Source organism: Muntiacus reevesi, chromosome 14 (assembly GCF_963930625.1).
Source record: "Muntiacus reevesi chromosome 14, mMunRee1.1, whole genome shotgun sequence".
NCBI lineage: Eukaryota > Metazoa > Chordata > Mammalia > Artiodactyla > Cervidae > Muntiacus > Muntiacus reevesi.
In genome coordinates, this window is record NC_089262.1 from 53,767,812 (window position 1) to 53,780,841 (window position 13,030).

Sequence of the window (13,030 nt, forward strand, 5' to 3'; positions counted from 1 at the left end):
AGAGATGGAGCAAAAAAATAAAGAGTGCACTTCAAATACAGTTTGTAATAATACTTTTCAAAAATTTGCCACACACAAAGCCAAGACACAGTCACAGTTTTGATCATTCAGTTAATTTATTAAATATCCACTAGGTTTCTGATAGATTTCCACGTGAGTAAGTTTACTTTTATTTGCTAATTAATGTTGTTTCTACATTACATGAAATTATGCTAACATTTCAGGAGAAATTATAGAATTTATCAGTAACACAGATTAGCACACCTATGTCAGTGAGGAACAATGAGAAGTTTATGTCACATTACCAGCATTTCACAAGTTTCTCATTCTTGGAGGCAGTTATTTTTATAAGAGATGGTACTGGATAAGGTAAATCTCAGAGAGGTGGCCTTATGAACGAGAAGTGGTATGTTCTTAAGTCTCTTAGAAATCAACCCATGCCTTTTTCAGAGGATTTGCTGAGCATACAATGTATTATTGCCTTTATAAAAACTAACATTCGATAACAAAATGTATCATCATGTATAATCTGCATGATAAATATTTTCTGTATACCAAGGGGTAATAAAAATCCTTCACTGATAAAGTTCCTAAGGAATTTCTAGAATGAAAGTTATAAAGCAAACAAGTTACTTCTCTGGTCCCACCTAAGTCTACTGCAGTAATACCATTTAGACATCTAGAAATAAAACTACAGTTTCTGCAAATTAAACCTGCTTTAAAAGATTTTTATTCATAAATACGATTTCTATTATAAGAATGGAGACCTGGTCGTATAATGGAATTCAATAGGGAAAAAAAAGAATTAATTTTAAGCTGGCTCTGCTAAACATATCCACTGTGTTGTACAAAGTTTCTGTAGTTGGAAGACTAGTCTTTCAAGATGTGCCAAATACACTCTGATTTGTTAGGGTAGGGGGCAGGTAAGGAATGCTTTATTTCTCTCTGGCATGCAAAGTTCAGGGTTAGAAACTTTTGATCATTAGCCTGTCAAAATTTCTACCAAGAATTGGGAATTCTAGCACTGTCCAGTAGAGGTTTATGTGATGACGGAAATGTTCCTTCTGTATCAGTCTTGTCTGGCAAGGTAGCCACCAGCCGTATGTGGCCGCTGGGCACTTGAAATGTGGTTAGTGCAACTGAAGAAATACTTTTTCATTTAATTAATCTAAATTTCAACAGCCACATGTGGCTAAATTGACAGCATAATTCCAGGTCATTATTGCAACATCCTACTGCCTGTGTTGTATTTCCAATTCAAAAGGAACACAGTTTTGCCAATGTTTAAACGTTAAAATTGCCCAGAGTGTGTGTGAAGTCTGAAAGTTGAAACATTTCCACTACAAAAATGACATTTTATGTGGTTATAAAAGCAAAGAATTTTCATTTATTTTTTGAGAAAGCACACAAAGCGTTTGTGGGTAGTTCTTGATCTCAGATCCAGCTTTGATGAAAAAAAAAATCCCAGACAATTGGCTACCTTGATACACAGGTAATAATAGTTATATTACTAATTAGATGTTGCCTCAGGTGAAAATCTCAGTTGAGAAAGTTAGTTAAGGCACTGGCTAGTCTACTTTTGTTGCATAAGGGCAAGAGCAGAGGCCATAAGGAATAAGCAGCAGGAAACTTAAGAGACGGGCAGGGCCAGCAAAATCTTCCTGATTCCCCAGACTCTTCCCAACCTTTCGGAAAGGCAAGCTGGGGTTGGGCATGCATCATGGGTTGTGCTCTCAGGGAGGCAACCGAATTCTCTGGCACTCTGCAAAATTCTGGAGGAGTTAGGAGGAGACAAATGAGGGCTGAAGACCCTGGGCTTTGCAAGTGAAAGTATCACTTAGTGGGCATAAAAATCCCCTACTATTCTTGGATGCCAAATGCCCGGGAAAAATCAAGTCTCAGCACTCGTATCGGCTGGAGTCTGTGGAGCACTCCCTGCTGCGCCAGGGAACCCGAGGGGGAGCAACAGGGCTCACTGAGTGGGCCGTGTGTGACACTGTGACTTTGAAGCAGCTGTGCTTCATGATATTCACTATATGGAGACAAAATATTAAAAGAAGGCTTACTGAATTATTATAGTCTGTACATTGGAATATATATTTTAAATGATTTATTTTGACCAAAAATACTAACATTACGACAGAATATATTCTGTCAAAAATAACCTAAAATAAAACTTAAAAGCAAAGCGTTCCAAATTATGTACCATTCTGGGGATGGGTCTGATAAAGAAGACAGTAGCTTTTTAGAAAACTTAAGTTACTGTAGCTTTTAGAAATAATCAGAACTTAGAAAGAAAAGTGGGCCTAGAATAAGACACCAAATAACAGAAAATCAAATTTTCAAATTATTCTTTACATGGGCTTCTGATGAAAGCAAGTTCATCCTTTAAAAACTGTGAATTGGATTATGAAATGGATGGAACCAAACCCCAATAAAAGTCACTTCTTTCCTTGTTCATTGTTCAGTTGCTAAGTTGTGTCTGACTCTGCAACCCCAGGGACTGTAGCATTTCTTTTCTTAAAACTCTCTGGTGGGGTCTCTTGCTTACAGATAAAGTCCAAGCTCCCAAACATGGAACATAAAACCTCTTTCTCTTATACTAAGAACCTAGAATGGTGGTCTTGATTCTTACCACTCCTGTCCTACACAAGGCTTGTGATTCTCGACACACACCCCCTAGCCTTGTCTACTGTGGGTTTTGTTCACAGGACTCGTTCTGTCAGGAACTGCTCCAACTTCCACTCTCGTCCTCAATCAAAATGTACTTCAGGCATTACTTTTTCTAGGCAGCTTCTTCTAACTTCTCCAGACTCTTAGCTACTCCTTGAAGTCTTCCAATTACTGCACTTAACACCTAATGATGAATTTGCTGATTCCCCTACTAACTAAACTCTGAATTCCTTTCAGGGAAGCAAATGTGTCTTATTAATCTCTGTATCCCTGGTTAGTGTTTGCCATGCTAAGTTCTCAATAAATGTTTACTGAAGAAAGGACTCAATGGCATTTATCTTGACTATTAATGATAACTCATCAACCTAGTTTAAGGTAACCTAAGGCATGTAATTTGAGAGACTCATAAATACAGATACACACAGTTGTTTTACTTATTGATGTCTTAGCCTCAAAGAACCAAAGATGTAAACAGATACGTATTCTGTGACAAACGGGGGATCTCTCTGAGAGGTTTTAGCCAACAGATGATATGGAAAAAAGAAATAGGGAACTGGGGAGGGTGTAGGTCCATCAGCTCAAAAGCAATAGTCTCAAAATGTTCAGATAATCAGGTTATAGATACAAATCTAAAAATAAATTCTGTCTGCCTCTAGCGAAAATGACATACACTGAGTGGTAAGGATGTGAACCAAATGTCAATTATCTGCTTCGAGAAGTGACATGTGTTTAACAGTTATATTAATAAATTCAACCTTTACCATTACAGAATGCTACCTGCTTATCTGCAGCAATTTCTAAATGAATATAATAATTTATATTCCTAAATGAATATAATTTCTAAAATAATATTTGAATTTTACTAAAACATTGATAATCATATATATTAAGGATTACAAGGGATCTCAGAGATAATTTGGTACAATATTTTATAGATGAAAGACATCAAAGCCCAGACAAGGTAAATGACTTTGCTGAAGGTCACACAGGTAGTCAGAATGACTAGGATTTTTGGATTTTTTTTACTACCAAGTTCAATTTTCCTTATGTTACATATTGCCTGAGAGGAAATGTCACTAATTTACCCCTGCAATATATTAGTGAGATTTACATCTAATCCTAATAATAACAAGATCACTGTAGTAGAAATTATTTTAGTAAAAACAAATGTATTTTATTCAGGTGAGATCTTTCATAAACTATTCTCATACTATGGGAAATTTAATCAAGAACAATTCCAAGATTTTTTTCTGGGAGTAAAAAAATTACCCAACATTAAAATCTTTCAATTTGCAAACTTTAGTAGTTAATGAAGGCCGAGTCTTATACGATTCTCCTGAGCCACTGAGTATGCCACCATTCAAAAAACAAATCTGACAAGCCAATTTATTGTCTCTATAATTGAAAGAAATAAAACTTACAAATAACTGGATTAACTCTGTGTCACTACAATGATCACTTTTAATGACATTACACCATCAATACAATTGAGACCATCTATTTGCATGTAGCACTTTCTAATCATCTTTTTAAAGTTGGAAATTTTTTTTTTTACTTTTTTTCATCCTGATAACCAAAGGACTGTATTTTCATAAAGTACCGTTTTTAAAAAATAAACTACAGCAAAGGCAAAACAAACCCTCGACAACCTAACAGCTCTGTGTTTCTCTCCAAATAACTGACTAACACATTTAAACAAGTGGATGTCTTTGAAAGGAGGCCACCAGACTAAGTTGAGTTATCGAAAAGCTCCAAGTGTGGCAGCATCCGTGACTGCAATGCTAGAACAGGGATGTGGACGTAGCTTCCCTAGAGTCTATGCCTGGTAAGCACATGCTCAGAGGAGCTATGAGGCTCTCCCAGTCTTACTGAGGTCATGCCAGCTAGAGCTGTTGGGTGAAGGAAGAATCAGCCCACCTTTCCAGCCTGTGAGGTTATGTACACTTACCTGATTTCATCATTATGAATACACCTACAGCCACATCTGTAGGCTACCAATTTGTAACTGCACCACAGTGAGGTACTCGGCAATCTTTGGTGCTGTGCCATGATAACTAGCTGACATTCGATGCTGCTACAATAAAAAGTATTTAACTTATAGAACATAAGGGATATTGGAGTGTTCAGCAAAGTAAGTAACACTGATCATTGTGAAATTAAAAAAATGTAGAAACACTTATACCTACTACTATGTGTCTGACAATGCTGACTCATACAAAATATTTCATTATTATATAAAGGCTTTCACAATGTAACTCCCTGGCTATTAAATTTTAAAAAGTACAGAATAAAATTCTTGATCCTAAATTTTTGTCACTGCTCCTGAGATTTATGACTGAAGTAAGAGAAACACCCCAAATTGGTCATATTATGAAATCATAAATTCAATGGAAACCTGCTTCAAAACTACAAATTATTTCAGACAAATAAATATATATGTTCACATTTATAAAAATTTCCACATTACTCATAGAAACAAGCTTCATAAAATTTATATACTGAATACAATAAAAATCAGTCCTAATGAAGATTTAGCTGTTGTCCTTCTAAATAAAAAACTCTGTGTTTGAGGTATCTCTTTAAGATATGCCAATATGGCACATTTGTAAAACAACCCCGGAGTCTATCCTAAAAATCCTGCCCAACACAGCATCATCTCTACCAGACTTACAAATAGGTTGAACTAGACTTGTCTTTTTAAACAAGGAAGAAATATTTTGTTACAAAAACGAAGGAGGCAGGTACTAGAAACTCTGCAGCTCAGAAAACAGTGAAATTTTGTTATAAATATTTTCATTATTTATCATATTCCTGCTGACACCATTCATTTAAAAAGTTCTAGTCAAGACCAATAAAGCAGCTTCATCTCCTATGACATCCAAAAAAAAAAATCCAAGTGAAGAATTTCATTATCTTAATAGTAATACATTATCATAGGATATAAAGCTTTTAAAATTTTCAGTGTCAAGCCTACCTCGCTTTATCACTGGAAGATGGACACTTAATCCAGCAATATTCATTTACTGCTAGGTAGACCGCCTGTGTTGACTGTAGTAAAGCAATTTACAATCAGCTTATGAAGTAATAACATTAACACAGAAAGGAATACCAAAAATCATGAGTTTTGTTGCACAGATATCCATACTTGGGGCATGGCTATCAAGTAATAAGACTGATTCAATACTCTATAATCATAGCACATTAAAATACTGTCAGACATTAATGGTCCTATATATGAAAAATGTCTATATGGAAATGGCTGTGATTTATTGCAAAGCATAATTATATGGCAAATTTCAAAGAAGGTCAAATAATTTCCAAAACTAAATTTGTAAATTTAATAGCTCAGGCCAGTCTCAGTTACTTTTTGGAGATTTCAGAACTATTAGGGGCAGAGGAATGCTTTTCCTTTTTTCTCTTCTTTTTGTCCTTTTTGTGATGCTTCCCCTTTTTTGACTTACTCTTTTTCTCCTTTTTCTTTTCTTTCTTCTGGTATTTTTGCTTCTTTTGTTTTGAAGTGTCCTCTTCAGTGGAACTAGATGAATAAGACCTACGGGTAATAATACATACTGACTGATAACTGTATTTATGGCTGATGGGTGCATTTAAATGGAATCCAAACTGCTTTAAATCCTTCTTGGAACAGGGTGAGAGTATAAAGAAACTCAAATGAAATGTGCCTTTTACATCTGTGTGCTCTTAAAATACTGTAATCAGAATTTTTGCCACTTAGCCAGAGAAACTAACAAAATAAATATCTCTACTCTGCTCAATTCCAGTTATGAGTTTTAAATTCAGCAAGGATGAAATCATTTTTCTGTGATTTTCGGTTTCTCATCCTGTGTACCCTTCAAAATCTTTCTTATAAGGCAAAGAAAGTGGCATTTTATACACTCTCATTATATACACAATTCACTATGTATACAATAACTTGTTAGTTTATTCTCTTAAAAGAGCCACAAAGAATGCAATAATATAAAAAGAGCTATAATTGTACCTCCATATAAATGTATGAAAGCTGAAAATCGGCAAAATAAAAGCACTTCTGTTATTTCTTTTTTATTTTTCAAGTTAAAGTACTTGATTCTTTTATATACAGAGTGATACAGATGAACAGTTGTATTCCATAATAATTTTCAGTAGTTACAAAATGATACTTTTAAATGTATAATCGAAGTAAATGAGTATGATTTACCCAAACCCCAAGTAAGTATAACAAAACAGGAACTGAGTTAATTTATAATAAAAAAGGTACCCCAGAGTTAGCTGAGTGATCTAAACATGGAAGTTAAACTCCAGCTGAGAAGAGCTGGCAGCCACACACAGGAGAAGGAGAGGCGGACAGGAGGCCACAGGCTGCGTCTGCAGAGAGCCTCCCCGCGAATGCCCTGACGGGGACGGGCCTCCTGGGCCTCTGGAACTGCGCGTCCCCTCCTCTCCCTGTTTGCCTGCCCAGCCGCTGGCTGTCTCCCGAGCCTGGTTTCTCATGCATTCTCCTGCACTCACTTCAGTTCTGTTTTTCTCAACTCTTGTCTGCTTTCCTGTTTTCAAGACCTTCTTGACCTCTATATTCTGACCAGGGCTGCTTCTCTGTCTATACTTTTTTCTTTGCCTTTTCGGACTTGGATTCTCTTTTTTTAAGGCAGAATGTTAAACGCTAGCATAGCAACTACATTAAGTGGCATTATCTTTGCTAAAAGTGTACTTAGAAAAGTTCTTTTAATTCTGGGCTGTGTCTGAAAGAGGTCTGTGAAGGCCAAGGTAAATAATATGTTACTCTAAAATCAGTATATGAAAATTTGGAAGAAAATAGAAAATCTCACTTTTCCTACTAGGAATCCATTATGCTGTGCTAGCGCAAATGACAAAACAATACGCTAATCAGACTGCGTGATACACTGAGCTCTACCTTCCTTTATTAGTTCTTACATTAAACATTGTTATTTAACTCTCAATACCTGAAAGTGAGTTAACTTCCAATATGTATAGTAGCTGAGCTGTTAAGAGTGCATATATTTCATGCTCTACAAAAACTACAGAGACAACACCTGACATGCAGAACCTACTCCATCAGAGAACTAAGGTCCAAGCTAGATATTACTACCTGCTAAATACCTTAAATAGTGCCTATACGTACATGCTTATTCTGGTATAAATGAAAGTGCACTCATGAACCAAGGAAGAAGTTGCCTCTTAAGTCTTTGGATCGATTTCTTTAACCAACTGTTGAAAGAGTTGACAGTAAAATAAAATCATAGGTAGTTGAGAATTCTGAAAGACCTGAAGGAATTTTTAGCATGGCAAATAGGTACATAAATCCAATTAATTAATTAACTTTATTAATTAATTAATGATATTCTGAGAATACTGACATTTAAGCCCCAACTTCATATATATGAGGACAAAATGTGTATGTGAAGAATTTCAACATATGTCCAAATTAAAACTTGACTAGTGTTCCATAATTTAAAAATTCTAGAACACAAACAGAATACATAAAAGAAGCAGGTGGAGCTGTTATTTATTTATATCTTAATTTGCTCCAAAAAAGAAAATTTAAGGTACCTGAGTGCTGACTCTATTTTTGAATCCTGACATGAAGGATTTTGCTATTTTACTGAAACAACCAAACTCTCATCAATATAAAATTAACTAGACTGTAATGTGAAAAATAAAATTTTTTAATCCATCCTGTATTCAGTCCTATTTTTTTTAAAAAAAGTTAAAACAATACCTCTTCCTTTTTTTTTTCAACTTGATTTTCTCTTTGCTTTTTGCTTTTTTCTTTTCCTCTTCTTCATTAATTCCTGTGTGTTGAGGGGAAAGAATCAGGTCACCATCAGTTTATTTATTATTGTGGTATGTAAGCATTTTTTTAAAAAATTGGGGTATAGCTGCTTTAGAGTGTTGTACAACAAAGTGAATTAGCTCTATGTATACATACAGCGCTGTCCTCTCACCGCCCCTCACCACCCTGCCCATCGCGGCCACCACAGAACACCGAGGCTGAGCACCCTGCACCGGACAGCGGCTCCCCATCGGCCACCTGTTTTACACGTGGCAGCACACATTCGGCAGGCCCAGCCTTCCAAGTCACCCCTCTCTTTCCTCTTTCCTGTGTGCCCAAGTCTGCTCTCCACATCTGTGTCTATTCCTGCCCTGTAAATAGGTTTACCTGTACCATTTTTCTAGATTCCACATGTATCCGTTAATATATGATATTAGCATTTTATACATTTTAAAATTTTGGCTGTTGGTTGGTGAATTTCACTGGTCAGGATCTGCACTTTTCTTGTAACAATGTCCCCTTTCTTGATTATTTTTACTCATTAAAAATCTAATAAAAACATTCTGCTTTTAATACAAATTTCAAATCAACTATGTATATTTACTAAAAACTTCAAGTATTTAATTTCTAATTCCTAATCAATATTGACAGTTTGGTGAGTACTATTTCAGGCCTTAAGAAATGAAACAACACAATCAGGTATAATTAAAAAAAATTTTCCTTTTCAAGCTAAATTAGGATCACAAAATCCTAGGGTAATGGGACAATAACAACACAACTAATATTTACGTTGTCAGTATCTTGGAAGGAGAGAATACGCACTGTTCTCTAGCTTGATTTTTATTTATTTTTAAAATTTTTTATATTTACCATATTTGTCATATTTTGTATATTTTTTTTCTTTTTTTTTCCATTTATTTTTATTAGTTGGAGGCTAATTACTTTACAATATTGTAGTGGTTTTTGTCATACATTGACATGAATCAGCCATGGATTTATGTGTATTCCCCATCCCGATCCTCCCTCCCACCTCCCTCTCCACCTGATTCCTCTGGGTCTTCCCAGTGCACCAGGCCCGAGCACTTCTAGCTTGATTTTTAAATACACAATTTGGTGTGTGTTCTTCTAGACTTTCTCTATATATAGCTAAATACAAACACACATTTACATATACAAATAAAGTTACATGTAAGTCTCAAGTTTTTCCTCATTTGAAAAATGTAGCATATACAATATTTTCAACTTCTTTCACTTAACACTTTTAAAAATATTCATTTATCCTAGCACTATTTGCTGAAAAGACTTTTTCTACACAGAATTGCCTTTTCACCTTTGTAAAAAATCAGTTGAACTGCTTCTAGGAAGGTGAAGTAGACATATATTTCCTATTCCTCTCATTAAGTATAACTACACATCCCAGACATAACAAAAACAAGCATAAGACGACTCTGAAAGGTGAAAAGGCAGACACTAGCTAGAGTTCTTGTATAAGCTAGAAAACGACCCGGTACTGAGTTCCCTGAAATGTCTTTTTGCTTTATACAGCACAGACTTAAGAGCTACAGAAGCTGGCAACCTGGCAACGTCAACACCTGGAGACAAAAATGCCCCAACAAGGATCTGCTCTTTCTAGTCAAAGGGCCAAAAAAGAGACTGCATTGTGACAGCAAGCTTTTAGATAATAACTGCCATTCTCCAGCCAAACACCACAGAAGAAAATGTGACACCACCCACATCGTCAAAGGCTGAGTGAAGAACACAGACTTCCTCCCTTGTGAGGCTGTGATACCAAACATTCAAAGAACGATTAATAGAAATTTTAGATAATCTTATCTAATGAGCAGAAGAGAATGAAACTCTTTTCAATATTCTATGAAGCTAATGTCACTCTGATACCAAAATCAGATTAAAACAGTACAAAATTAGAAAAAAAGACTAACATCTCTCATGAACATGGATGCAAATAACTGTTAACTAGGCTGACTGAATATTAAAAAATCAATTGATGCAACCTACTGTATTAACAGGTTAAAGAAAAACTGTAGGATCCTATCAACTGATACAGAAAATGCATGTGGCAAAATCTGACACCCATTCATGATAAAAACTTTTTCAAAATAGGAATAGAGGGACACTTTCTCAACTTGATAAAGAATGGCTACTTGATAAATGACTTGATAAATCTCAACTTGATAAATGACAGCTAACTGCTAAGGTCTGAATGTTTCTGTCCCCTAGGGTTGGAATCCAGGTAAGAATTCATCTCTCACTACTCTTTTTCAATATAGTACTGTAAGTTCTAGCCACAGCAATAAGACAAGAAAGGGAAATAAAAGGCTTACAGATCAAAATGAAAGAAGTGAAACTGTTCTGATATGCAGATGACACGATGGTTTACATAGAAAATTTCAAGAAATCTACCAAAAACTCCCAGAAATAACCAGTGAGTTCAACAAGGATAAAAGATAAACATACACAAATAAACTGCATTTCTATATACTCATAATGGACATGCAATAAAAAAAACATCATTTATAATTTTTCAAAAAAGAAATGTTTATAGATATAAATCTAATAAAACATGTAGGATTTATATGCTGAAAAGTAAATAGTGATAAGAAAAGAAATCAAAGATCTAAATAATTATAGAGACATATATTTTTGGGTTGGAATGCTCAACATAGTAAAGGTGTCAATTTTCCCCAAATTGATAAACATGCTTAATGCAGTGAGTATCAAAATCCCAGCAAGATTCTTTGCAGATAAAAACATCATTCCAAAATTTTTATGGAAAGAAAAAGAAACTAGAATAGTTGAAATAATTTTGAAAAAGAAGAATAAAGTAGAAAAACTCCATCCCTCCAACTTCAAAACTTATTGTATAGCTACATTAAACAAGAATGGGTGGAGGGATAGACACATAGATCAATGGAACATTATAGACAATCCAGAAACAAAACCACACAAATATGATCAACTATTTTTGGCAAAAGCAATTCAATGAAGGAAAGACAGCCTTTCAATGAACAGTGCTGGAACAATTGTTCATTCTTAAGCAAAATACTACTAAGTGCTCTAAGTTTCATATCTCATATAATAATCAACTCAAATGGATAGAGGACTTAATGTAAAATATAAAGCTATAAAAACTTTAGAAAAAAGTAAAGGAGACCAAGAGATAGGTTAAAAGTTACACTTGAAAGCAAAGCACAATCTACAAGGAAAAATTAATAAATTGGAACTTTATAAAAATTAAAATCTATTGCTCTGTGAAACACCTATTAAGATGATGAAAAGACAAGCTACATATTGGGATTAAAATATTTGTAAACCAGGCATCTAACAAAGGACTTATATAAGTACACTAAAAACTATTTGCTTTCTCCTGGCTATTTTAATTATATTATTTTTTTTTAATTTTAATTATATTATATCATTAAAAAAAATTTACAATATTCAAGAGAGTTGGTATAAGATCTCTCTAGCTCTAAGGAAGAATTCAAGGAGCCCCTAGGATTACCTAAAGGATGCAGGTCAAGGATGCACTCAGTCACTCACACCGAGAGCTTACCCTTTCAGAGAGACTGAACAACATTAGCAAATTATCAATGGAACTAACAACCACAGCCTCTAGACTCCCTTCCTCTGTGTGCTTCAGACCCAATCTATGCTTTATTTGGGTAGGGGTTACTGGGCTTCCTTTGCATTGTTCACTTAAGAAGGCTTTCTTATCTCTCCTTGCTATTCTTGGAACTCATTCAGTTGTGTATATCTTTCCCTCTCCTCTTTGCCTTTCACTTCTCTTGTTTTCTCAGCTATTTGTAAGGCCTCCTCAGACAACCACTTTGACTTCTTACATTTCTCTTTCCTGGGGATGGTTTTGGTCACCACCTCCTGTACAGCCTTATGAACCTCTGTCCATATTTTTTCATGCACTCCGTCTACCAGATCTAATTCCTTGAATCTATTTGCCACCTCCACTGTCTAATTGAAAGGGATTTGATTTATGTCATATCTGAATGGTTTAGTGGGTTCCCCTACTTTCTTCAATTTAAGTCTGAATTTTGCAATCAGGAGCTCATGATCTGAGCCATAGTCAGCTCCAGGTCTTATTTCTGCTGACTGTATACAGCTTCTCTGTCTTAGGCTGCAAAGAAAAGAATCAATATAATCAATCTGATTTTGGCAATGACCATCTGGTGATGTCCATGTGTAGTTGTCTCTTGTGTTGTTGGAAGAGGGTGTCTGCTATGACAAGTGTGTTCTCTTGGCAAAACTCTGTTAGCCTTTGCCCTGTTTCATTTTGTACTCCAAGGCCAGATTTGCCTGTTACTCCAGGTATCTCTCGACTTCCTACTTTTGCATTCCAATCCCCTACGATAAAAAGGACATCTTTTTTTCAGTGTATATTGTCACTTTGCTTATTTAACTTACATGCAGAGTACATCATGTGAAATGCAGAGCTGGATGACTCACAAGTTGGAATTAAGATTGCTGGGAGAAACATCAAACCTCAGATATGCAGATGATACCACTGATGGCAGAAAGCAAAGAGGAACTAGAGATCCT

General features: G+C 35.3%; 1 protein-coding gene across 1 annotated transcript in view; it reads right to left on the reverse strand.

Moving 5' to 3' along the window:
* Positions 1-97: 97 nt before the first annotated feature.
* SREK1IP1 (SREK1 interacting protein 1) overlaps positions 98-13,030 on the reverse strand; it is a 36,767-nt gene continuing 23,834 nt past the window's right edge. The window contains exons 4-5 of the mRNA XM_065905374.1: positions 8,408-8,480; positions 98-6,223 (exon numbers count right to left, since the gene is read on the reverse strand). Of these exons, the coding sequence (XP_065761446.1) occupies positions 6,034-6,223; positions 8,408-8,480 (263 nt within the window). The 3' untranslated portion in view covers positions 98-6,033. The remainder of the gene's footprint in view (positions 6,224-8,407; positions 8,481-13,030) is intronic.